The sequence below is a fragment of the Streptopelia decaocto genome (genome assembly GCF_964273445.1).
Source record: "Streptopelia decaocto genome assembly, chromosome: 1".
Lineage (NCBI taxonomy): Eukaryota > Metazoa > Chordata > Aves > Columbiformes > Columbidae > Streptopelia > Streptopelia decaocto.
This window is the reverse complement of record NC_138663.1, coordinates 181,597,115-181,623,705: the sequence shown is the minus strand read 5'-3', so window position 1 is coordinate 181,623,705 and position 26,591 is coordinate 181,597,115. Positions and strand designations below refer to the sequence as shown.

Sequence of the window (26,591 nt, the reverse complement as noted above, 5' to 3'; positions counted from 1 at the left end):
TGAATGACAAATGTGATGTCCTCCAGAGGACAGACAGGGAAGCAAACACACAGCAAACTGCAAAGAATCTGCTGAGCTAGTCACTGCCAGGCTGGACTGAGATTGCACCGTGGCGTGTTGCTATACCATATAGAATAAAAATGCCAGTATTATAAGGAAACTTGATAGATCCCAGTTCACCCGTGCAAATGGTTGTCAGTCTGTCATTGACCCTGTCCTGATCTGCCATGATCCAAGTCAGAACAGACAGGAAATGGTTTCTGAAGAATGAAGTGTTTTGCATGTAAGTTCTATATCATTTACTAATAGGAAATGTTTTCTGAACAAAAACGTGCTCCATGTAACATTTACTAATCTGCATGCTTTCGGTGCTACTTAGAATGGCAGGGCTATAAATCATTTGGGGTGGAAGGGACCTTTAAAAATCATCTAGAACAATGCCCCTGCCACACGCAGGGACATCTTTCACTAGACCAGGTTGCTCAAAGCCCCATCCAACCTGACCTTGAACACTTCCAATGATGGAGCAACCCATTCCAGCCACGCTTATAGTAAAAAAACTTCTTCCTTATGTCCAAACTAGATCTACTCTCAGTTTAAAGCCATTGCCCCTTGTCTTGTCACTACAGGACTTGATAAAAAGTCTCTCTCCATCTTTCTTATAAGCTCCCTTTATACACTGGAAGGCCCCAATAAGGTCTCCCTGGAGCCTTCTCTTCTCCAGGCTGAACAACCCCAACTCTCTCAGCCTTTCTTCATAATGAGAGGTGTTCGAGTCCTCTAATAATTTTCATGACACTCCTCTCTTTCTTGAGTAATGACAAATAGTTTTGCATATTTAGATAGGGTTCCCTCCAACTAACCTACAACTCTTTGCTTCTTAGCACTGAATTTTCTCTGCTACTTTGCTGTCCATTAGCTGAGATTTATGAGGACCTTCTGCAATTCTCTACAGCCAACAGTTGTGTGCTGACAGCACATTTACTCAGCTCCAGTGTCCAAGCAGACAGGTCACAGATGGGATGAACAGCACTGATAAACATAGAGGGCTCCTGGATGTTACCTTCTACCCTGCTCACTGTGGAAACAAACCATTTAATCCTACCCAGTGTTTTCTGTCTTTCAACCCATCCTTTTTCTACAAAAGGACCTTTCTTCTTCTGCCACTAGGGTTTAATTTCTTTAACAGCCTTTGACAAAATAGCATTGTCAGAGTTTTCTGGAAATCCAGGAACATTATGTCAGCTGTATCATCGTTATCCACCTGATCACTGGCTCCTGCAAATACTTCTAGCTGATTTGTGGGGCATGGCTTCTAGTTTGTTTTGTGGGGCATGCAAAAGTTCTCCAAGTGCTTCTCAATCTACCATTATGACTTCCAACTTACCTAAGTAATAACACTTTCATTCACTAAATTCATAATTTTCTTTTTATTCACTAAAGTCACAATTTTCTTTTTATTCACTAAATTCACAAATTTGTTCAGCGAATTTGATCCAAAGATCAATCAATCAGTGGTGTTCCTTCCATTGGCTTCAGTGATATATGAAATATTTTTTAAAAGCATTACAAAAGGACAGATGATTTGATTTATTTGACTTCTGAAGTCTTGACTTTCTTAGATTATTTAAAAAAACTAAATCATACTAATATTTGGGTTTGCACTTAGTGGAAGAAAAGCATTTAGCCAGCAGCCTTTCTTTCACTAGACCATGTAATGCCACAGGCAATTGGTTTAAAATGGATTCTAATTAGTGTAACAGATTCTAATCGTGTCTTTAATTCTTAAATCATCCAGTACCCAGAGTGGCCAGATAATTAGATTATTTGTAGCTGTTGAAGGCAAAAGCCAGTTAAACCCTGAAAATTATTCCATTTGTTTTAAAGCACAGAGGTCATTACTGAGAACAGGTGTAAAAAGCCCAAGCATTTCCCTTACCTAGAAAAATTAGAGTTGAATTTCGAATAGCGTTTAACTGGACTCTACAGAATTGTAAACAGAGGCTATGCTGAAAAATACAGGTAAAGCACCTTTGAGTCCTAAGTGGGCCTAAGAAACCTATTGCTCTGCAACTGGACAAAAATGCATCATTCTCTTCTTTAAAAATCCTTGAAAAGGCCACATAAAAGAATTACAGTCATGAACGGTAAGCCCTTATATATATATCATTCCTCAGTCCTTATTTCTCTCTATTGCTCTATTAATGGTCTAAGTAATGTGAAGTTTGATGAAACCCAAATCCTCTTAGCTGAGTTTTCTCTTATCATTTCTCACTCAGCCTACACATCTGTTCATTGCCTCCAGGCAGTCTCTGCTCTCCCCAGTTGCTAACAACTCAGATTTATTCAGCACTTTTCATGCAGAAAAGTCGTCCGAAGTGGAACTGGCTGAAACTGGTGAAATATCTCCCACAGAACAACTCTCTTAAAATTTTGCCATTGCTTTCAAGGCTTCAAAAATAAAGAAATACCGTAGCATGTCAAGCATCATTCTCCAAAGTGCGAAAAGTTACCTGCAGGTATATGAAGAAGTCCAGTGCAACTGAGCCCACTGGTGATTTGGCAGCAGGAAGCTTTATGCTGACACAGAGGCTTTCTCTCTCTTCTCAGGCAGCCTGCCATTTATCTCCATGACTTCTTGCTGTCCTACAGAGTATGAAGGGCCAGGGAAGCAACTGGGATTTGGAGAGGACAACCACCAGCATTGTCATTTGATGACAGCTTTGGCGTCCTTTAGCACATCAGCCACTCAGTTCTGCCAAGGACAGCCTTCGTTTGAAAGCCCCTTTACTGTTTTCAAAAGGCAAAAATAGCCAAGGGGCTTCAGGTTGGGAATCCCTGTTCTGGATCAACCACATCCTCCATTTCTTCCAGATGACATAGTTATCATTTGCCACTTAATTCTAGTTTATTTTAGGGATGGGTTGGCACAGGAAAAGATCACTTGTTATAACATGGAACACACTGCCAAAATATGCAAAATTGCAAATAATTACACGCAGCACCATACTCTGACAATATAAATTTAAAGTTGAGTACCTACATTTGGAAATGCTAGAGCTAAACTTGAAATATCTGCGACACTACTCTCTTTACCATGTAGTCATTCACTTTGCTTCCATTTCTTCTTCGGAAAACTTGGCTTTGGATTCTTAGCAGTACTTATAATCATTTCCTTAGCTGACATTTCATTGTATCATACCCATGAAACCATCTCCCAAAGAGTGAGCATACTGTTTGCTCTTTACAGATGGAAGATCTCAAGGGCAAACTTTATAGTTTTTGTGTTTGGACAATCCCCTGGGACCCTTCCCATTTATGAATGTAGATGCCACCATAAAAATAAAATGCCATAAAGATGCTGTCAAAAATAGTGACACAAAATATAGAAAAATTTGCATTGACTATAATGAAGGGTCAAGACACAATATTTCATAAATGAAGTGTTAGAGCTTCAACACCAGGTCACAGAAATAGGATCCTCATTGTATCATTTTATAGAGACACAATGTATGAAGCTCCATAGTTACTAACAGTCATGGCAGTACAAAGTTCATTGCTATACTAATGACCCCACCAGCAGTGACAACTAATGAGTAAATAATGCTTCATGGGTAGGTTGTTCAAGGGAAGCTAATATTCAGTGCTGTGATACACATTTCTGAGTTGGCTAGCACGTACATTCTGTTTATGAGACATTACATAAGATGGTTCTGAGAAAGAGACATAAATATCATATTTACCTTGTTCATTGATGTAAATGATTCCTGTGTTTCCCATACAACAGAATCTTTTTCTTGATTTGTTCTTCCCAGAAGAGTGAACACATCTCAGCCAGCATCCCAACAGCTTACCACACATATCTCCCTCTCATAACTGTGAAGGTTAAAAAAGCTTGCACTTTGAACTTGTATATATTTTTTTCATTTTCTGATGATGAGGTGTTACGAACCTCGTGCTTTTCTTTATGAAAAAATGCTAAAGGAATGGTAATGATTGAACTGCTTTCTAAATCCTCCAAATTTGAAAACACAGAGAAAAAGAAGCAACATAAAAATCCATATGGCCACATTCGCAAACCAGAGACATGGAGCAACCTGGCATACATCTGGATGGGGAAGAATACATTATACCAGTACATATATATTGACAAATGAAGAATAATTATTGTGCATAGATTTACCATTTTCTTTGTGTAATTACTGATTAACAGGAGATGAAGGTTTTTGCCTCTGAAAAAGGGACACACCCATTTTGTGAGCTCCTCTTTTGCAAGAAACATTCTGCTTTACAGGTAAAAAGGAATGAGGAGTGCTCACAATATTAGTATTAACATTAACATGTGGCTTTTCTTTCTGCTTTGGCAATATTTTTAAGGGCAAGTTTTAAACAATAGAGCTGTATTTTTAATACCAGAGCTACGTGAAAAGCACCTGATTAGTCAAGTTACTGATGACAGAATTTGTTCATTGTCTTTTTTTTTTTTTAAACTTGTATTTGCTTTGAAGACCATAAGGACCCTGCTCTCCTTCCCCTGAAGCTGACAGCAAAAAAGCATTATGTTCAATTGGACCAGGCTGATCCTACTATCAGGTTTCTTTGAATTAATAAGTAACCGTTCCTCATTGGCAATATGACCTGTAATCGGCCAGTCTCTCTTTGGAAGATACTTCAGAGTAAACGAAATGTTTTAAGGAAAAAGGCAGCAACACCACAGTACCTATTTTAAGTTACTCCTCCTTCTCCAAAAGATGATATTTTTTTAGCCAGTTGCGTACCCAGCACAGTGTGAAATACATACAAGAATCCAGAATGGATTCCCCATCCAGAGGGTGAAGGATGAGCTTAGGTCCTACCTCAGGATACTCTTTTCTGCAGAAAGTGCTATGTGAGGTATTGGAAAGTGCAGAAAGGACATGTTCACAGGCCTGCTCTGGTCTTCTTCCTGTAGGTCTCCACAACAGTACATGCTCAAAAGGATCCTATATTGACCAAGGAATTACCTGAGCATCTCTAACTAGAGGAACTGGGATTTCTGCATAGCAGAAGCCACATGCAATATAAATAAGCAGAAAAGGAATCACGTTAGGATTTATTGACTCTGTCATCTGTACACTGTAATTGCATTTAATCGCCTTCTAAATTAAAAATAGTGTTGTTAAAGTAGCACTGTATTGCATAAAAGAAAATGTCAAGAACAAAGAAATTTTTGTTCATTTTAAAATTATACAGTGCAATTTCACAGCTTCTTTTATGTATTTTAAAGCATCAAATTTTAACTAAGCCAGATTTTGCATTTGATAATGCTAGGAAAAACAAACATATCACAGAATTCTGCTTTAAAATGAAATCCTTACATTTAGCCCAATTAGCAGGAACATTGCAAACTATTGCACACTTAGGCTGCAATTAACCTTCCCCATGCATTTCTGGCCCATGCTATTGGCACCATTTCTAAGTAGCAGCCCAGCTAATAAAAGTCTCGGGCTTTGTCAGAGCTGAAACAACATATTCCTAATTACCTACAACAAATTTAGAAATACCTGTCAGCTGGTTTATCCTATGATGTCCTCCAGAGTCATTGATGGAAAATGGTCTGTCAAACTCCAGTGACATCCTGAAAGCAGGCTGAGGCATCGCAATAAAGGATCTCTTTTCTGGATGATCAAAATTGGAACTATGTATTTCATGGTATTCAGCCCTGCACTTATGTTGCAAGTAAATCACACCCACTGGGAAGACTTGTTTCCCCTCAGCAGAAGATAACCCTCACCATGATTTTGTATTTGATCTAAGTTTTGGCATGTCAAATTGACCACTATTGCTAGGACCATAGTCTGGACTGAACTGTGAACATCCCAGGATAAACACTGTGGTTTTAGGTCTCAGGTGCACTGAATGAGCAGTGTGTCAAAGTGCCCAAAAGTTTTAGGCTGAATGTTCCCAGGGTTAAACAAGCCTGCCTTGTATACTACTGTAGGACATGAGGAGGTCCGTCCAGCATGCAGAGTAGCCATTTCTTATTGCAAGGGTAGGTCATGTATTTATTTTTCATTTTCAAGGTGGTTTGTGACATATTTAGCAAGAAAGATAGCCCTAGGGATTGTGCTATAGCACCGACGTAGACATCGGTAGATGGCAAATATATGCTCTAACACTTTTTCATCTCTTCTTCAACCCTGCCATCTTCTACATGTGACCAGGGCACTGAGTGATCTGACAAAAGAGCAGGTCATTCAGGGTGAAGGGCATTACCCATTGGGTGGGCAGTGAAGCATAAAGAACAGGATCTTGAGTCAAGATGTTCAGACCAGTGCAGGTCTCTAAGCTGCTTCTTGTCCTGTTTTTTTGCTTCCAAATTATCCATCACGTTAGGACATTTACCCAAATAACTGTCCAGCCATTGGTGCAGCATCCTTGTATAACTAGTAAGAAGCTGATCATTTGCTTCATCAGCAGCCTCTGCAAGTAACCATAAGAGATGTAAATTAAAATGGGACCTGGTCTGAGGTCTAGGAAATCCAGAAGAATTACAGTTTTGGTTGTCTGTGCCCTTCAGACTCAGTGCAAAATTGTTGCTAAAAAATAACAATAAATAAACAACTTATCTGATAGTTACATTCAGTCTTCTGTTAAACTACTCAAGAAGGCCAAGCAGCACTGCTGGAGAAATCTCAGAGAGATATCAATAGAAAATTCTGTTCAGTTCAGAGGAGGAACAAGGCAGAGTTAAGTAAATATTCAGCATTCAACAAATCATATCAAGTAATAATTTAAAGCCCAGAAGTATAAAAACCGGGATAATAGAGGATCTTGTCACTTAGACTGCTCCAGCAGCCATCACATTCATTGCTTAACACAGTGGAATACCTAAGATCTTTCCATAAGTTCTAGCTTCTTGCTACTCTGTCTGTCTATCTATCTATCTATCTATCTATCTATCTATCTATCTATCTATCTATCTAATCTTTTTTAAGCGTTACTGTGTACATAGCATGTATAGCATAGAAAAGTTAGCCCTGAGGAGCCTTCAGGGGCTTCATAGCTAAAAAGGCAGACTGACAATGTGTGATCCAGGAAGATCCTGTTACAAATGTATAGTATTTCTTTCTTTCCCAAAGCACAACTATCCCCAAATCTATTCTCCTAGGGGCCTGAACTGTGACCATTGCCAAGCCATCAGATGTGATGATGGAGAGAGAGGGATGTTTAAATCGGATATTAGGAAAAAATTCTTCAGGGAAAAGGTTGTCGGGCATTGGAACAGGCTGCCCAGGGAAGTGGTGGAGTCACCATCCCTGGAGGTGTTTAAAAGGCATTTTGACGAGGTTCTTAGAGACATGGGTTAGTGCTAGAGTTAGGTTAGGTTATGATTTGACTCGATGATCCTGAGGTTCTCTTCCAACCAAAATTATGATTCTATGAGATACAAAAAGGTCCTGTGCTGAACAGGAGGGATATCACAGGTGGCTGGAGCTGATCCCACTTAGAGGTTCTTTTTGTTTTCAAATTAACATATTTACCTAAGTCAGTGACACCTGTAAATTTGTAACTTCTTTTGAGAAGAAATCAACACCAGTGCAATTTAAACAACAATAACTGAGTACACAGAAAGGAAAAAGGGTGTTTACCCTGCTCTGCTGCATTTTGTTGAGGCACAGAAGTAGCAGATTTGTCCATTCAGGAGCTTTAAGTATGAGTGAGCAGCAGCTCATCCCTCTGTGCAGAGCGAGGCTGGAGACCTGTGGCACCTCTTGCAATTTTTCACATTAAATATTAGGCTCTTTATCACAAGGTCAGCCACATCTAATCACTTCTAATCACCATGGATGAAGGGGCTACACAGCCATCATCAGCCTCCATGCCCTGGAGGAGAACATGTAGCCCAGCTCCCTACTGACTCCCAGCTGACAACAGGACTGTAGCTGCCATCTGGCTACCTCCGACCTGGGCTCTGCTCAGCCAGCATCCCCCAGGCAAGCTGGTTCCTCATGCTTAGCCAAACACTGCCTTACTCTCTGCTTTTTCCAGACTTAGGGATAGTGACCAGTTTCTATTGCACACAGATGGTGACCAGTCCCAACCTCACCAAAGACCAGACTGCAAATAAATTGATATTGTAAATAATAATGCAATTAAATTAGAGGGTGAGAGGTCTTGAAGTCTTTTATTGTTACATTAGAAACCTCCCCCTACCCCTAGATTTTTGCAGCCGTGGTTTGATTTCCTCCAGGCACTGTGCATGTGACATACCACCCTGTCTCCCTCCTGGCAGGGCTTGTTTGGTGGGAGGCAGGGATTAAAGTGCAGGCAGATGTGCAGAGCAAACTGGAGTCCATGTAAATGGGCTGGCACTGGCCTTATTGGTCTTCAGGGGACTGACAATGTTTGCAACAACCTACACATGCTGTTATCAAAACAAGGATGATGTAAGTAGTGATGACATCAGATCACGAAAATACAGCTTGAAACTCAGTTACTCAGAAAAGCTGGCAATCTTAGTTGAGCAGGTAGGCAGGCACATGCAGATGGTGCATGTCCATGTGAAATTAGTGCTTATTTTCAGCCTTGGTCCTTTTAATGTGACATGTTGTGGTATTCATGTGCCTCTCAGCTAAGCAGGCTGTAAGAGTACCTGTGGCTTTCCATCTTTCCATTCATCATATTTCACGTTCTCAAATTTAAAAATGCACCAGAGGTGGCAAGCAGGTCTCCATGACCTTCCCTTCTTGGGGCACTTCCCCATGAGAATGTAGGACTAGCTGGCCTGAGGAAGGGCTCATGAGAAAGAGAAGCCTCTTTTGAGATGCAAATCTAACCTAGCTCAGCTCTCAGCAGAAGAAAGTTATGATTTCTATACAGATCACCAGTTCGCCCTTCTCTCAGTGCTCCTTCAGCATTGCCACTCTGATACCAGTTGTCCATGTGCTCTCAGCATCATCTGGGAACCACGGGACTGAGTAGAGCAAAAGAGGAGCAATCTCATTGGGATGCAAAGTGGTGATGTGGTGCCAAAACATTGCTGAATCATTCCCATAAACATTTCTTTGTCCTGTCTCTAAAGATGGGCTAAGTTTTCACCCGAGGAACACAAGGATGGTGCTTTCTCAGGTCGACAAGTTTGCTTTATGTGGCACAATGGCATGCTCATTACTGGAGATTAGGTTGAGTGGTTTCCTCTGGATCACTAAAGAGGAAAAGGATTTTTAGGCTCTATTATTGGCTTTCAAACTCCTGGACATCCTGGAACTAAACAACTCTGCCCGGCCTTCTGCTGCAAAAAGAAATCCTCCCTCTTCTTCCCTGTAGATGCATTTATAATTATCTGTATTTGCACAGTAATCTACACAAGGTAAAAATATTCATTTTTTATGTAAAAGTTGACACACTTGAGTCTAGGGCTGGGGTCTTTTGACATCTTTCTCCAGGCTTAATATCACTAAAATATTCAGAATTAGACCATAAGGTCCAACCAAGCACAGTAAACGGGAGATTCATTGAATCCATGGGAGATCTCTGTAAGAACATGGCAAGTGGTACACATAACTTTGTTCTTCAGTCACATTGGGCAAAAATTTATTTACTGGGCAGTTTGGTATTTCTTACTTATTTAGGAAAAGTTCTCTCCCTCAGTAGATACAAATGCTGTAGTAAACAAGCAGATGGAATGCAAGTATTCCAGCAGGATGAGGGAAGTGAGTCCCTTTCTACTGGCCGCTGATGAGGCTGCACCTCGAATCCTGTGTTCAGTTTTGGGCCCCTCACTACAGGAAAGACATTGAGGTGCTGGAGAGAGTGCAGAGAAGGGCAACGAAGTTGGTAAGGGGTCTGGAGCACAAGTCTGATGAGGAGAAGCTGAGGGAACTGGGGCTGTTCAGCCTGGAGAAAAGGAGGCTGAGGGGAGACATCACTGTGTACAACTTCCCGAAAGGAGGTTGTAGCATGGAGGGTGTTGGTCTCTTATCCCAAGTAACAAGTGATAGGATGAGAGGAAATGGCCTCAAGTTGCACCAGGGGAGGTTTAGGTTGGATATTGGGAAAAAATTCTTCACTGAAAGGGTTGTCAGGCATTGGAACAGGCTGCCCAGGGAAGTGGTGGAGTAACCACCCCTGGAGGTGTTTAAAAGGTGTTTAGATGAGGTGCTTAAGGACATGGTTTAATGCCTGAGTCAGGTTAATGGTGGGACTAAATGATCTTGAGGGTCTCTTCCAACCAAAATGATTCTATGATTCTATCATTCTATGTGTCATCTGAAAAAAAAAAATTCTCTATAAATTGATAAAGTCTTCCAATTTTCTGAGGTTTCCACTGATCAAGAACATACTTATTCTATTTGCTGGTCCTGCAGGTGAAGGTTTTACCTGTGGCTGTCCCATACAGCAAGTCACCAGTGTGCTAACTCCAAGCAGAAAGACTTTTACTCTACAGAGACAGAAGCACTACAGAGCTTCAGTTAAAATGAGGCAACATGCAGTCAAGAGCTAAGGAGTTCATTACTTGGGAACAACTACAAGCACATTAGGAAATAACTAAAAAATTTAATATTCAGATGAGATACCAAGACTAGCTTTGAGAAATGTGACTGCCTTCCTGTTTATGAAAGAGCAGACCAGGCAGCACAGCTTTGTCCAACAATCTCTTACTCCTTGGAGTCCTCTCTGCCCACTGCAGTCCACAGAATATGAAGGCAGCCTATACAAACCTGTACTGGCACTGAATTAAGATCGTTTGGTTGTACTAGCAAGACTCTCTATTTCTGCTTGTTCAGCTGAAACCATCAGCGTCTGTTCACCATTGCTCCTCACTGCATACATGAATGGTATAATCTGAAATCCCCAGTCCCTAAATCCTTTTTTCAAAATAAATTTCCTCAGGACATTTATAAATCTTTCTTTCTAGCTATTTGGTAAGTGTAGACTTCTATATGCCTCTGTTAGTCCCTTTAGTGACTGGTTAATCACATTGCACTGGGGGATAACAACTTCTCTCGATTTGAGATAGCTGTGAGAAGCCAATAAGCACCTTAGCAGAAGCTTCTGCTCAAACCAAAGATAATGTCACTAGCTGAAAAGTAACTACTATATTGGTGGAGAGACTCCAGTGAAAATCACTATGCAAAAGGTTGTGCCTTCCTCAGATACTCAGAAGGATCAGAAAATCCAGCAATGAAATAGGAAGGAGCAGACACAAAATACACAGAACTGCTGTAAACAAGCCCTGCAGCACAGCTAAGAAAGGGGATTTGAGGTGTGTATAGGCAGGAACAGCACTTAAAACCAAGAACAAAGAAACTGCTTCCTGCTGTTGGGTTCTTGCTGCCCCTGGGAAACAGGGCTGCATTCACATTTTGTAAGGGAAAAGGATTATACCAAAGCAGCAAATGACTCCATCAGTGCTTTCCATTCATAACTCAGCCCATCCTGGAGCCCTGGGTTTCTAATCAGTTGGGTCAAAAAGGGGCAACTGTCCTTCATTTCTTGCTCTGTCCTCCCTGTAATGCTCCTCTAATTCTGTTTCTATTTAATTTATTATCACAGTCCTACAAATTAATTTGGACAGACACATCTCTCTACTTGTAAGAAATAGGCTTCAGGACTGAGAACATAAATGAGAAATCAGGAGGAGACTCAGATTTTTGCAGAAATCAGTGAAGTGTTTGCAGGTCTGGGGAAATGATGACTTGCGTAATGGTGAGTGCCACATGCCAAACAAAGACATAGAGCCAAACTGAGTGGCTCTTCTGTAGATATTTAAGTGAAAGCACATAACGAGCTGTTGTGAAACTCCAGCTCCTGATACAAGGTCCAGACACATTTGCATCCTTGACACTCAGAGAAGGACACAGTCCATGCACTGTCCCCCGCCAACCAGTGGCTCCCTGTGGTCTGTGTTCCTAGAGCAAGCAAACATCCACACAGTGCACCATGGTAACCCAAATGAATAAATATTATATTGTGTGGTTATTTCAGTCCAAAATGTTGAAAATAATGTAATGGTTGTGTTGCATCAAGGCAATTCTTATAAAACAGGAAACTGAGGTATGCGCTGTATGCCTTGAGTTGCTGCAAGTATATATGGATGGGTGTTTGTTCTTTGATTTTGTAGATATACCAAGGAAGGGCATTCCTGGATTACAGAAAGGCACCAGACACCAGGCATGGGTTTTTCTAAAGAAATTAGACAATATTGCCACACCAAGCTGCTTTAAGGAGAGACCAGCCTTCTCCAAGCGGCAATCCCTTCAGAGGTCCCCAGTGCCACAGCACATCTGATGTGCCCATGACTGGGCCCATAACATGAGTATGTCTGAATCAATGCCACTGTTGAAGCTTGAGCTGGAGAGGCTTTTTTTCTTTTTCATATGAAGGAGAAAAAGGTGACAAATTTTGCTGAGAAACTGTAAAGACATTTCTAAAAGACATTCCTATCCCTTGGGCATTTATTAAGGCATATAGTAATGTTCATTTGTATTCAAATTGATTGAAATGGATATATGTGAGGTGAAAGCCCGTGACTGACAGTATCTGCTTGGAGGGAACTTCATGAAAGGAACCTTGATTTTATCAGTTCATTCCCCCCTCCTTCTCTTCATCCTAAGTAGAACAAGTGTACCATTCTGCTGAGCGTATTGTAAATTCTGGGTTTGATTCATTGACAATCTCAGCAGCTCAAGGCAGCTGCAAATCCAGTTTACCTGTCCAGTTAAAGACATTTTATGGCTGCTTTATATCTCTGAAGATTTGCAAGCCAGCAATGTGTACCACTAAATCAACCTTTGTCAGTTTTACCAGGCTTTTTGAGAGAACAAAAAGAAGGATGCTATTGCTTTACTTCTTAACCTTTGGTGTTTTCAAGAGCCTTTTGTCATTCTGAAGTTGTGTCCAAATGCTTCAGGTGTAATGCAGGATTTATTACCCATCTTTACCGTTTGAGTTCTGTTTTGTGGTTTATTAAAGTCCATAGAGTTTGAAACAGCCACCTGTGTATAAATCAAGCTATATTATATAAATAAACTACCTTCTACCACAGGAACATAATATTTAGGGTTTGTCCACAAGGGAAAATGTTCTAAGTGGAAATGTCAACTGGAAACACAGTGGTTAATATACCTCTAGTGCCTGAATGGTTGCTCGCATTCTGTGCCGAGTGCTTCCTTTGTCTCAGCTTAGTTTGATTTTGAAACAGAGTAAGATAAACAGTAAAAAAAGCACTCAAGGGTTATCAAGACTTTTGCCAGGCTGACCCGAGCTAGTGGGAGCCAAGAACATGGAATGGGCAGGGTGTGGAATAGCTGTTCTCCTACAGCCCTGCCAGGTTGTTTCCTCCAGATCTACTGTTTGCACATGGTCCATTTCCTAAGTACCTGCTCGTCACTACCTGGTAGCACTGCGTGATCCTTTCTTGTGAAGCTGATTTTCATCTCCTGATGTCTGAATACACAGATGCAGCCTGTTTCTTCTTAAACATCAGCAGTCACCAAGAGCAGGGAGCTGGAAAGCAAGGACAATAAAACCAGCAAGAAATTACACATCTGAATCATCAAGGAGAAATAGATTGGTCAGCTTTGATCTTTAAAGAATGAATTCAGACAGCTGTGATAATGCTAATACAGCTTAGACTGTGACTTTTTGTTATGTGTCTACAGTACAAGCTCGATCTTGACCAAACACGAGTGACATGTGGGTGACATTCTTGGCCATGTATGCTGCTTCCTAAAAATCCCATCAAAATAGGGGACATGAGTTGCACATGGAAGCTCCTTTATTTAGAGTTTAAATATGACTACCTTTGAATTTGGTTCCCATGTCCTCACTGGGATTTGCTATCCCCATGCTACAGAAGACAGAAGCTACCTGTTGAGGGACAAACTCTGTTCCACTGGGGAGGAAAGCAGTAAGTTTAGTCTCTGTAGAGATATGAAAAGAGAGAATTGGGCTGGAAGTTAATTTATTCCATGCAGGAATGCCACAATACCATTTGTGGGATGCCCTACATCATCTGAACTGGAATGTGCACAAAAAGCAGGTTACAGCTGTCGGTGTTTTCTGTTACAACACTGTAGTACAGTTTTCTCAAACTGTATGCAGGCCAGTTACCTGTTGCTGTAGGGGAAAGATGCCTTGAACCATCACTCAGAAAAACTTACATGACTAGCAGTGCCTGTTACAGCTCTGCTGTGAACAGCACTTCTGCACTTGCTAAAGGAATGACAAGGAAATGTGGAAACTCCAGCTATAAAGCTGAAGCTCATTTCCATTTTTTAAAGCCAGAAATCTGGATTTAGATACCCGTCCTCCAGAAGCTACTAACAATAAAACAAAGGAGATGGGGAATTGCTGCCTTTGTGTTTTGGGTGAGGAGTTGTAGCTGACTGTGGCCTTTTAATTGAAAGAGCTTGCCGTTATGCTAGAATTTTCACCTTTCTAGTGCTGCTGCCTCTCCTCCCATGCCTCCTGATGCAGCAGAACCATAAGGTCTGTAGTAACGAAAGCCATCTTTTTACTCTGTCAATACCATTGCTTATTTTATCTCTGCAGCTCAGACGAGGTCCTTGAATTACAGGAAAAAATAGCCCTGCTGTTATCTGTACAGGGCAGAACTAGACAGGAAACTTGTGGTATTGCTCTGACTAGTGCTGTGTCTTCATGCAGCTGGGAGGTGCTGGATGCCTTCAGTATCCCCTCAACTCATCCAAAAGAGAAAATTAACTTCAAAGCATTCCCCAGTTCCCTGGAGGTGATTTGCACCCCAGATTACTCAGCCATGGCTGGTTGATGAGGCTCCTGCAGGTGACCTCTCCCTCCGTACCACCAGTCGGGCAAAACTCCAACCATTTTAGGCAGCAGCTTTCCTGGAGTTACTGGAAGATTTCATCAGCTTGATCCAGGAGCTGCCACACACTTTATGAGTTTGCATCGCACTCAGTGGTTTCTCACAGCCCAAGTTCAAGAATTTAGGGTTTGTACAGTCTTTGAACAGAAACAGAAAGGGCAATACTGCAGGTTCTCCACCAGCTTCTGCCTTGGGCAGATAAGAACGGTACTTTTGTAAATTGGCCCGAGGCATTGCCATGACTCAGTTCAAAGCTGTGCAGATAAAATAAGCTACAGTGTTGTTAAAAAAATAAAGAGCAGTGGTGTTAGAAAAATAAAGAGCTTTGTAGAAGCTCCAGAAGCACCAGAAGAATGGAACATTTGAAGAGAATAATAGTTTAATATTATTATTACTGTTATGATTATTGTTTTGTACTGTGCTCAGACTCCACAGCCAACCTGTAGGACTGGATCTGTCATGCTGGGCACTGGAAATCTGTGAAATGAAGAGACAGCCTCTGTTTTTAAAGGGCTCCCAGTCTAAGCACCAGAGTGGGAAGAAGGGAAAAGAAGGGAGGTAGAGGTACCATTGAAGTGCTGATGTTGAGAGGATGAGTTTCAGGACTCTGTGAACCAGTAAGGACATTCTTGGGCACACAGGGGACAAGGCAGAGCACAGCATCATCCTCACATCATAAGAAATTCTTCTCTAATTAATTTTTTCTTCCTCAGAAGCCAAATACAGAATCTGGGATTTCTCTTCAAAGATGCAAAGGGGACTGAAGCTCCCTGATGACGTTAACTTTCCATAGGAGTCTGACTCCTGGCTGCTCTTATCCAAACAGGGCTGTACTGTCGCTCCCTGCTTCACAACTCCACTTCTGCTGTGTTCAAAACACATCTTCCCTTTTGCTATCTGAATGTTGCCCCTCTTGGAGAGACAGCATCCCTCTGTGGGGAAGGGAGGAGACAAATATTGAAAAAAAGCCCAAAACAACAACCAAAGAAACAGCAGCTGCTTGATTTTACACAGACAGTGGCAGCATTTGCAGAAGTCCCTGAAGAAATGGCTGAGTGAGCTTGAATCAGACAGAGCAGTCCAATGAGAATGGACTTCACCTCCTGGCCTTGCCGTTCATGACAGGGCAAGGACATAGCAGGGGGAAGACAAAGTTTGCAGGGCTGTTGTTGCCCTCAGGGCTGTGTGTTGAGAGGGAAGCCTGTAGCAGATGCAGTACCATGAAGGGACCTTGGCAGTCCTGCTGGGTGAACCACATCTCAGGCTGCTCATTGGTGTCTCTCAGTGCTTAATTTGTCCTCATCTTCCCTCTGGCTGTTGCCATGGAAAGTTTTTGTAGCATTTAGACTGTGCCGACTGTATGGGGATTACAGGGAGAAAAGAAAAAAGACCCAATGAAAGATTACTCTCAGACCTATGATAAAAATGTATCTTTCCTCCTAAAATCAGTATTTCACAGCCTAGTCAGAAACCAGTATGCAGAATATTTTTAATTCTCTTATGAAAAATAGCTCAAGACCACTCTTAAGCCACCTCAGAAAAAAAAAGACATGGTATCATCTTTATTATAGTTGCTAAGAGCCTTTGCCAAGGTGGCAGGAACTAAGAAGAAAGTCTGGAGATCCAAGAACGTTAGGAGTCATGCTCTTGTTGCTAGCAGGTGTCATGGGACAGCTGGATGGAAGCATATGTGTTCTATTAATACCTGTGGCTGAGGTTTCCTTGAAGGAGAGAGGAAATTCAGGTTAGAGCAACAGCAAAATCCCATGTCACACCAGTGATGCTCTTCCCCTGTCCTTCTTCACCGAGATCCTGCAAAGGTGGTGGCAGCACAAACGCCAGAGCTTGGCAGACCAACGTTTCACACAGCATCTTTTCTTGTGTAGCCCCAGTAAAATGTCCCAAGAACAGGACTAGCATTGTATTACTGCTGAAACATGAGATGCAATATTTTTCCTTCCCATGTATAAATTCAGTTTGCTTTGGGATGTCTACTGATTGTAGTTCTGTTAGTGTTCGTTTGTGTCCTATATCCATTAATTAATTGAGAAATGATCTGTGTATAGCTAAGAGCACTTTTTAATTTTTTTTTACTGGAGACTGAAAATAATGTTTTTTATTATTGTGTTTAACTTCTTCTTTAATCTACCTTCAGGTATCTCCATGCCTGTACCTGTCTTTGGACTACAAGATGACTCCAAAGTGTTTAAGAAAGACAGCTGTTTACTTGCAGATGACAATTTTGTCCTAGTAGGTTCTTTTGTGGCATTCTTCATCCCTCTAACCATCATGGTGGTTACCTACTTTTTAACTATCAAGTCGCTGCAGAAGGAAGCTATGCTATGCGTGAATGACATTGGCCCAAAGACCAAGTTTGCTTCATTTAGCTTCCTCCCTCAGAGTTCCCTGTCCTCAGAAAAACTCTTTCAGCGCTCTTTGAACAGAGACGTGGGGACTTCCGGGAGGAGAACCATGCAATCCATCAGCAACGAGCAGAAGGCTTCCAAGGTTCTTGGCATTGTCTTCTTTCTGTTTGTTGTGATGTGGTGCCCGTTTTTCATCACCAATGTGATGGCCGTAATTTGCAAGGAGTCATGCAATCAAGAAGTCATTGGAGAACTACTTAACGTATTTGTTTGGATTGGCTACCTTTCTTCGGCTGTCAACCCACTCGTATATACGTTGTTCAACAAAACCTACCGCTCAGCTTTCTCTCGTTACATTCAGTGTCGCTACAAGGAGGAGAAGAAACCTTTCCAACTGATTTTAGTGAACACTATCCCAGCACTCGCGTATAATTCCAGCCAGCTCCAGCTAGCACAAATGAAGAGTTTGAAAAAAGAGGCAAAAATGATGGCTAAGGATTATTCGATGGTCACGATCGGAATACATCATTTGGATGGTACCTCCAAGGGAAGTATCAGCCCTGTGAACGAAAATGTTAGCGGTGTGTGACGGTTGGCAGCTGCCATGACAACCACTGTGCGTGCGCTGAACATTTCACCTGGCTGAGAGAAGCTCTGATAGCTTAAGGAAAATCAGCCCTGTTCAAGAGACCCTCCAATAACATCACACATGCCTCATATTATCCTGTGGATGAAAAGCAGGGTTGAAATGGTATCAAATGTGCAATTTTTTTTCATACAGTACTTTGGCTGTTTTAAGCACAGGCTTTATTAAACTTATTTTTTTAATATTCTAAAGAATATATTTCTTAAAGAAAAAAAATGCAATTTCTGGTATTATAACATAGGCTATGAAGAAATCCATGCATTTCTTTTCTCTTTGCAAATGAAAGCTAAGCTGCCCTTTGATGTCCACACAGAGTAGGCTCCAGCTAGTTTGTCTTGCTACAACAGAATTTTGTTATCATTAACTGAATGAGCACTTTATGGAATTTTAAATAAAATGATGGTTAGTTTGCTAATACATATTTAAAATAAATTTTAAAGTATTAAAGAAAAATCTATTAAAATCTGTATAGATTAATTATATGGACATTTTGGTAACAGTGTTTTTATGGCTATTTTCAGTTCTGAATGACCATTCTGAAATGTTACTGGGCTTTCCTGCCATTTGTTCTATAGTTCAAATTAGCAGTCGTCGAAGGCAAATTATACTTGAATGATCTTTTGTTTCTACCACCATGCTTAACCTTTATCTTTATTTTTTGTCTTTTATTTCCATTCCAAAATTTCCATCTGTTCTGCTAAAAACTTGACAGTAATTTTTTCAAAAGTAATTATTAGGCTTGATTCTCTTCTCCTTTTCACTGGTGTTGACAGGGAAATGAAGTGAGAGAAGAGTGGATAATCAGGCACATTGCTAAATAATTTCAGGGATGATTCCACATCCATGTCTCTCTTAGATTTCAACAGAGTCTGATTTAAGTAACGCCAATGGAAGTTTTGCACGAGTAAATCCTTCAGTAAAAGGCTGCAGCACATCCTCACTCACCATTTCTCTTTGGTTAAAAAGGCCATTATGAAGGTGTTCTTCTGTTTTTGTTTTAAGGCTGCTAGATCCAGAATTATTAGAAAACTGTTAGTTGTTCAAAATTGTTTTCCCTAGTTTTGCTGTTTTGGTAGATTGCTCAGGAACGGTACGTAGCTTGCACTATTAGGCCACAGCCTTAATGAAATATGTATGGGCAAATGGGCCCCACTTGAAAAATAACAGGACTTATAATCGGCAATGTAATTCACCTGCGTAGCTCCAAGGGCAGAATACATTACACAGAGAACATCGAATACATTGCTTGACAGAAATGCATAGTCATGAAACTGTTTCCTTTTGGGCATCATAGACAATTTCACTGAAGCCAGTGGGACTGTGCTAGAGAGAAGAAATATAAATATTGCATCCACTGAAAAACCTAAATCCGAGCATTTGATTCATTCAATTAATTTTGCAGCCATCAGCAGCAGCAGCAACAGGATGTATTCCAGCTTCAGATCCTGTCCACTCTGAAAAAAACTTTGCCCACCCAGAAGCCAAACTCCAACGCCCTCATCAGTCCTTCTCTTGCAGTTGTTCATTCTTCACAGACCAATTAAATTTCCACTAAGGAAAAGAAAGAGAGACAGAGAAAAACTGAATCTGATTCTAGCTTACCAGTTAGGGGTCTTGGAAGAGGAAGATTTTCAGCTTAAAATACTGATCTGTGGTAAAGAAGACCTAAAATTTGGCTTGGTATTTGGCTGCTTTACAAGAAACTGGTTTTATTGTTCTCTTGACAGTATGACAACTAAATCTGCCGGTTTTACGAGCTGTTTCCTCTGATGTGGGACAGGTCAGAGCCACCATGCACAGGTCACACAGGAGCTCTGTGTGCACATGATGACACTGACTCATTCCAGAGCCCTCAGCCTCCATGCCTGTGTCAGAGTCTCGTGCTCTGGCCCTGTTGCAGCGATGCCACGCATGTCACCCATCATGTTGTGGACATTAAAACTGGGAATTTAGGATCACCTGATAAATCAAGTGGTATAAATGCTGTGCTCACTGAGCTGGTTTATATGTTCTCTCTCTTTACACTCGGTCACCATAACCAAACTGAACAGCTTCAGTAGAAGGAAAAATGAACTCGTGGCTCCTGCCTCCCTGTGCACACCCTGCTCCTGCACAAAGTCGTGTGAAGGGTGCACACAGACACAGAAGGGATTTCAGGAGGGGATCCACTGAATGCAGCTGAATATGAGGAACACCAAGTAGTAGGTGGGAGCAGTGACTTTCCACTGTTTCCTGATGAGTTTGATATAGAGCCTAAATCAGGGGGGTTGAGCTAAGGACAACAACCAGCTCATATCACATGCGCCATCCAGTCAAGGGATGGAGCACTGATTGAGCACAAGTGGTCCAGAGCATCCCACAAAACAGGGTATTCAGGTACTTCCTGGTGTCCAGATGTCTCCACTCCACAAGTGGAGTGATAGTTTTGAGGATTCACCCTTGGGAACAGGCACCCCAGGGAAGAATTAAGCAGTAATAAAACCAAAGGCCTTTTGTGAGCAAAGACCTGAGGCTCAGGATCTGCCACCAAAACAGATTGCCTTCACGTGGTGGGTAGAGACACAGGGTTGAAGGACTCTAATCCCGTGTGTGAAGGAAAAGGAAACACAGGGGCTTCCACCATTGGAGGAGATTGCCACATTTTGTGCTATTTGTGCCCATCTTGTTCCAAGTATCCCTGGCCTAGCAAGAGAAGGAAGCAAACAGAACAGACAACTCAGGTCCTATTGCGTGTGTGTGCCAGGGAGCAGAGCCTGACCGCATACTGTATGATGTATATGGCACCCTGCACTTCTCCAAAGCTCAACTTCTCCCAAAACTTCTGAGAGCGCAGTTGCTGGTCTGTGCAGTCTCCTTCACCAGCTTGTGCTCGATGAGCTGTTATTGAGCATTTAACATTCACTGCTTACTCTGTCTGCTTACTGTCTGCATTTCGCTCACGTGGCAGAGCAAATCAGGCCCCCCTGTTTCTCTTTCATTTCACCTTTCGTTCCTCTTTCACAATGTCAAACTGCTCAGGTTGCAAATACTGATGGGGAATATTTCACTACAGACAGGGTTTCAATTACTTGCTTCATGTTTCATTAGAATATGACTCTGAAGAATAATAATTTTTCCAGCTTATTAAAATAAAGCCTGTGTTTTGGACCTAAGAGACATGACAGCATTTCTTTAATTGGCAGCTGGAGGTAACATAACCCTTATTTTTTGCTTAGAAGCAGGGTTAGCTGATGCCTGATATTTTAATTCTGCGAGCACTCAGCAGCTTTTACCTAAGAAGCTTCTCAAAACCAAGAATGCACAGCAGATAAAGACCAATACGTATAGCTTTTTATGGACAACTTTGACAGTTTGGTGAGGCCTGATTCTGCCACCCTGCACCAGAATATTAATAGATTCTTGTGTGGTTTGCCTTAGTGAGGATGACAGAGTCAGCATCTGAATTTGTTCTGCCCACCATGCCAGATCCGCGGGAGGTCGTTCATCAGCAGATAGCAATTGATAGAGTAATTATATTTCTGATAGATGACAAAGTTCAGTCATTTTAAACTAGAACTTACAGCACTGGGCCCACGCTTGGGGTGAACAGTTCAGTGTGACCACTTTCAGAACAACACTTCCATCTTGCAAAAAAGTGAGTGTTTTCATTATGCATCAGACTGAAATGGAAACTTTTGTAATTTTCCAGGCAAAAAAAAGAAGACATTCACATAGACTAGCTCAGAGGTTAGGGCCTTCCCCTACCTTAGTGGAAAGGCATGGTGAATCAGACTGTCCTATCTGCATCTAAAAATCCTACTTTGTCTGAAAAAATGTTTTAATCAGCAATTTTTAAAGTAGATCGACATTTTATTACTGTTAAGACTGCATCTGAAAAATGTCCAAAGACATAAAGCTCACCATGTATCTCCTAAGCTGGTGTGCATACTTTATACACTTCAGGGTAAAAAATCCTATGTATCTATCCCATCCAGCCAACCATGCACTGTACTTATGTAATTATTGCCAAACAGTGAGATGCATTCTATTTTGAATACCTACATTTGCTTATGTAAATACATAGAGAAAAATGTTTGCTGTATTTTGTAAATGTTAATGTAAAACAGTGTTCCAATGCTTTATTGTTTTGTCAGATCCCACTGCTAGTAAAGCAGATTAAAACATTTAAATGCCATCAGTTGTTTTATACATTGGGGGTTTGTCTTAAGTAGTTATTTTGGTTTGATTTAATTTCTCCCATTCATAACCCCAGCACAATGTTTGCTAAAGTCCTTTCAAATACCTTGCTGGACAAAGAGAATGTTGCAGAACTTAACTGTCTCAGTAAACTGGTCCAATAGGAGACACTGCAATCATTCTCTTTTTCTAAGGATGGCCATTCTCCTACGGAAAAGGTATACTCTTTAGATAAGGACATATAGCTTAAAACATTTCAGTCTGAAGAACAATGTATTTGCAATAGTAATAAGCCAATTAAATTAATTTCACTAAGAAGTCACAATATAAGACTAAAATTAATAAGCAGCATAAATAAGTAGCATTGCACAATCACACAGACATAAATAACACCTGAGTTACAGAACCGCAGTGCCCTCTATTGGTAGTAGTTCCTTTCACAAAGAGTATTATAATAAGAAACCAAAAAGGATTTTGTTATCTTTCTGTTTTCTCTATCTTAAAACAAAAATAAATGTATTCCTCCAACTGATCTAATGGCATACACACTCTTGTTTACAATTTCAATGTATATCAAAGTAGTACAGCTGTGAATAAGAAGTCCTCTCAAAACCTTGCTGTAATCTTAAGGTTTTATCATGCTTTTTAATTTGTAGAGAAAAGCACACAAAGGCATATGTGTGTTTCCATACAGGTAAATATCTAAATAGATATATCAGGACTATATAGCTGCATATAACGATATAATAGATCAGGACTCCCCAAAAAATGGACAAATTCATGAAGGGATGATAGACACTTCTAGCCAGAGAATGTCGGGATCCCAGACTGCTGGGTGTTGGCGGGGGGGTCTCCGGAGCTGCTTGCCAAACGCTTGTGCTCCTTCGACCAGCTTGTGTTACAGCACATCTCCAAAATGGGCTGTTCAGCCGAACGGACCTTTGGTCTGCACAACTACAGCTGCTCTTGCATTACATTTCAAACTGAAAAAGTGATCTGTGTATGAATTTAATTAAGCAACTGCCCATTTTTTCTGTTCCTGATCATCCATAAATAGTTGTGCGAGTGCATTTGTGATTGAACTAATAAACGTCAAGGAGTTAATTCACAAATTGTTAGGTAACAATTCACTGACAATACAAATATTAGTACTTTGTGAGTTCACTGTTACTTTTCCTGTTACAAATGTTCTGTAGCAACAGAAAAGATTGTTAGTCTGAAAATGCTTAAACACTTCGCTGCTCTCAGGAACTCAGTAATAAAAATTATGTTCATGCAACCACACAACTGCTGCAGGAAACAGAAGCAAAGAAAACAGTCATCAAAATGAATTTCCAAGCAAATTTACAACATACTTGTTTTGTGAAAGTAGAAAGAATCACCCTTTGGAATTGTCTACTGGGGAAAAGTCCAGCCTTCAAATCCCAGAAGCATAAAATAAAATTCACAACTAACAGCAGCTACAATGTAGTCACAAAACATTGCTTTTCAAAACTAGATACTTGGGGCTGGTGGGGCTAAGGCTGAGCCTGGAGATGTGGCACAGGGGATAAATTGCTCATTGTAAGAGGACTATCAACAGCCACGTCTGGGGTCCTTGAGGGAGAACACAGACTATTTGCTGAACGGGTCTTTTGAGCAACAATCATCTGGGAGAAGGAGAAAAGATTGAACCGTGCCATCTTCTGATCTGCCCAAGAAGCAGGTGTTGATGAAAGAGGAGCACACCGTGCTATTTTAAGTGAGGTTTTACCTTGCAGATTTACATCCAAGCAAAAAAACGGGGGAAAGAGAAATACGTTAAGCAGATTACTGCAGTCACTGTTGGACTACATTCATATTTATTTATCTATCCTTAAAGTTCTTCTAAGGTAAAGACAGCTTCTGTTGGGACAACGGAGGTAAAGTAAGATAAAATCACCAAAAGAAGCCACTCAGTGAGCTGGGAGCAGAACCTTGAACTTGAAAGATACGAGTGAGGGTCCCCTCCCTGTAAGGCTCTATTTCCCAGTGTCGAGGGAGCAGAGATTTCCAGAGGGCATCTGGGAATCTGCAGTCCTTACAGAGACATTGGAAAAAAACATCCTAACAGTGCAGTCAAGGTTTGCAGATTTGAAATTAATCAAGTCTATTTACTTTAAGTTTGAGGAACCAGCAAAAGTAGGAAATCAAAGCAGTTTATAAAGGCACTTTCTGAGCTGAATTACAGCACTTGTGACACCCTGAATGACCCAAAGAAAGATGGATTATCCCCAAGTTCCTCTTTGGTAGTCATTTGGGAGGGAGCACACAGGGGTCTGGCAAAGAATCCAGGGCAGGACATCTGTTTCAGAAATTGGCCTGAGAAAGACAAGGAATTTTGCAGGGTCAAATAAAGGTGGAAATCTCAGAATTTAGAGCAGCGTGGTCCAATGGATACTCCACCAGAATATTTTGAACTGCTGCATATAGCTATGCATAAAGTCACTGATCAAGTTTCCACATGAACAATACCCATCATGGCTGAATTCAGGAAATTTGTATTGTATCTCTGTTCTCCACATGTGACTTTTTCTCCTTTTTATCTTGTAGACAGCAAACTCCTCAAGCCAGAAGGTTTGCTTAAACAGGGTTTTGTACATTGCTTTGCACTGTGGACCTGGTCACTCTCAATGACAATAGCTCTTCCCTTCTTTTTCAGTCACCTATATTATCAATGGTGCAGAATAGCGCATACATTGCTTCCTCCACACCTTACTCATGGGCCATCCATGGTGCTGGGGATGTCAGTGCAACGACCAAGCTACCATTAATGTCACTTTTAGTTTTAAGATTATGGTTAGGGTTCCAAGACTCACAAAGCCTCCAGCTCCAGGGCCATGGGGCTGCAAAAGGCATGCCAAGGGGAGCACGACACAGCACCTACATTGCTGCCTCCACCTCTGTTGTTTTAAAGCCCTTGCTAATGGCAAGGTGCACAACTCCTACTGCTCTTGTTTTGTCCATTGCAGCAAACTTCTCATCAGAACGCAATTAGACTCATCAGGTGTGCTGTGTTCTTGGTAAAACCCTGTTGGCTATTACAAAGGGCTGGCTACTTATGAAGAATTTATGGAAATAGATAGATCATGCAGAAAAAAAATCAGGGAAACAAAAGTGCAATTTGAAGTTAATTTGGCCAATTCTGTCAGGGATAATAAAAAGTCCTTCTTCAAATATGTTAACAACAAAAGGAGGGGCAAGGAAAATCTTCATTCTCTGTTGGACTCTGAGGGAAATATAGTTAACAAAGATGAGGAGAAAGCTGAGGTACTTAATACCTACTTTGCCTCAGTTTTTACCAGTAAGACAGGTGGCCCTCAGGACAACTCATGTCTGGAGGTGGTTGACAGAGATAGGAACCCAAATAGGCCCTTGTATTCCAGGAGGAAATAGTTGGTGATTTACTGAGCCATCTGGATCCTCACAAGTCTATGGGACCAGATGGGATCCATCCTAGGGTGATGAGGGAGCTAGCAGAAGAACTTGCCAAGCCTCTCTCCATCATCTTCCAACAGTCCTGGCTCACTGGGGAGGTCCCATATGATTGGAAATTGGCCAATGTTACCCCAGTCCACAAAAAGGGCTGCAAAGCTGACCCTGGCAACTACAGGCCTGTCAGCCTGACCTCAGTGCCTGGCAGGGTTATGGAGCAGATCATCCTGAATGGAATCACACAGCACCTTCAGGATGGACAAGGGATCAGACCCAGCCAGCATGGGTTTAGGAGAGGCAGGTCCTGTCTGACCAACCTGATCTCCTTTTATGATCAGGTAACTCACCTGGTGGATGAGGGGAAAGCTGTGGATGTGGTCTATCTGGACTTCAGCAAGGCCTTTGACACTGTCTCCCATAATATACTCCTGCAAAAGCTGGTAGCCCATGGCTTGGACAAGTGTACTCTACGCTGGGTTAAGAACTGGCTGGAGGGCCGGGCCCAGAGAGTGCTGGTGAATGGGGCTGCATCCAGCTGGCGGCCAGTCACTAGTGGTGTTCCCCAGGGGTCGGTGTTGGGTCCAGTCCTATTTAACATCTTTATTGATGATTTAGATGAAGGGATTGAGACCATCATCAGCAAGTTTGCTGATGACACCAAGTTGGGAGGGAGTGTCGACCTGCTGGAAGGCAGGAGGGCTCTGCAGAGGGATCTGGACAGACTGGAAAAATGGGCCAATTCCAATGGGATGAAGTTCAATAAGGCCAAGTGCCGGGTGCTGCACTTTGGTCACAACAACCCCCTGCAGCGCTACAGGCTGGGCGCAGAGTGGCTGGAGAGCAGTCAGACAGAAAGGGACCTGGGGGTACTAATTGACAGGAAGCTCAACATGAGCCATCAGTGTGCCCGGGTGGCCAAGAAGGCCAATGGTATCCTGTCCTGTATCAAAAATAGCGTGGTCAGCAGGACAAGGGAAGTGATCCTTCCCCTGTACTCTGCATTGGTGAGGCCACACCTGGAGTATTGTGTTCAGTTCTGGGCCCCTCAGTTCAGGAAAGACATTGAAGTGCTGGAGTGAGTCCAGAGAAGAGCAACAAGACTGGTGAAGGGACTTGA

General features: G+C 41.6%; 1 protein-coding gene across 2 annotated transcripts in view; it reads left to right on the top strand.

Annotated features, from left to right (window-relative positions):
* The window catches only part of HTR2A (5-hydroxytryptamine receptor 2A), a 30,809-nt gene extending 8,595 nt beyond the window's left edge, over positions 1-22,214 (top strand). For both annotated transcript variants that reach the window (XM_082043483.1, XM_082043484.1), the window contains exon 4: positions 16,989-22,214. In XM_082043483.1, the coding sequence (XP_081899609.1) occupies positions 16,989-17,788 (800 nt within the window). In that variant the 3' untranslated portion in view covers positions 17,789-22,214. The remainder of the gene's footprint in view (positions 1-16,988) is intronic.
* The last annotated feature ends 4,377 nt before the right edge of the window (positions 22,215-26,591 follow it).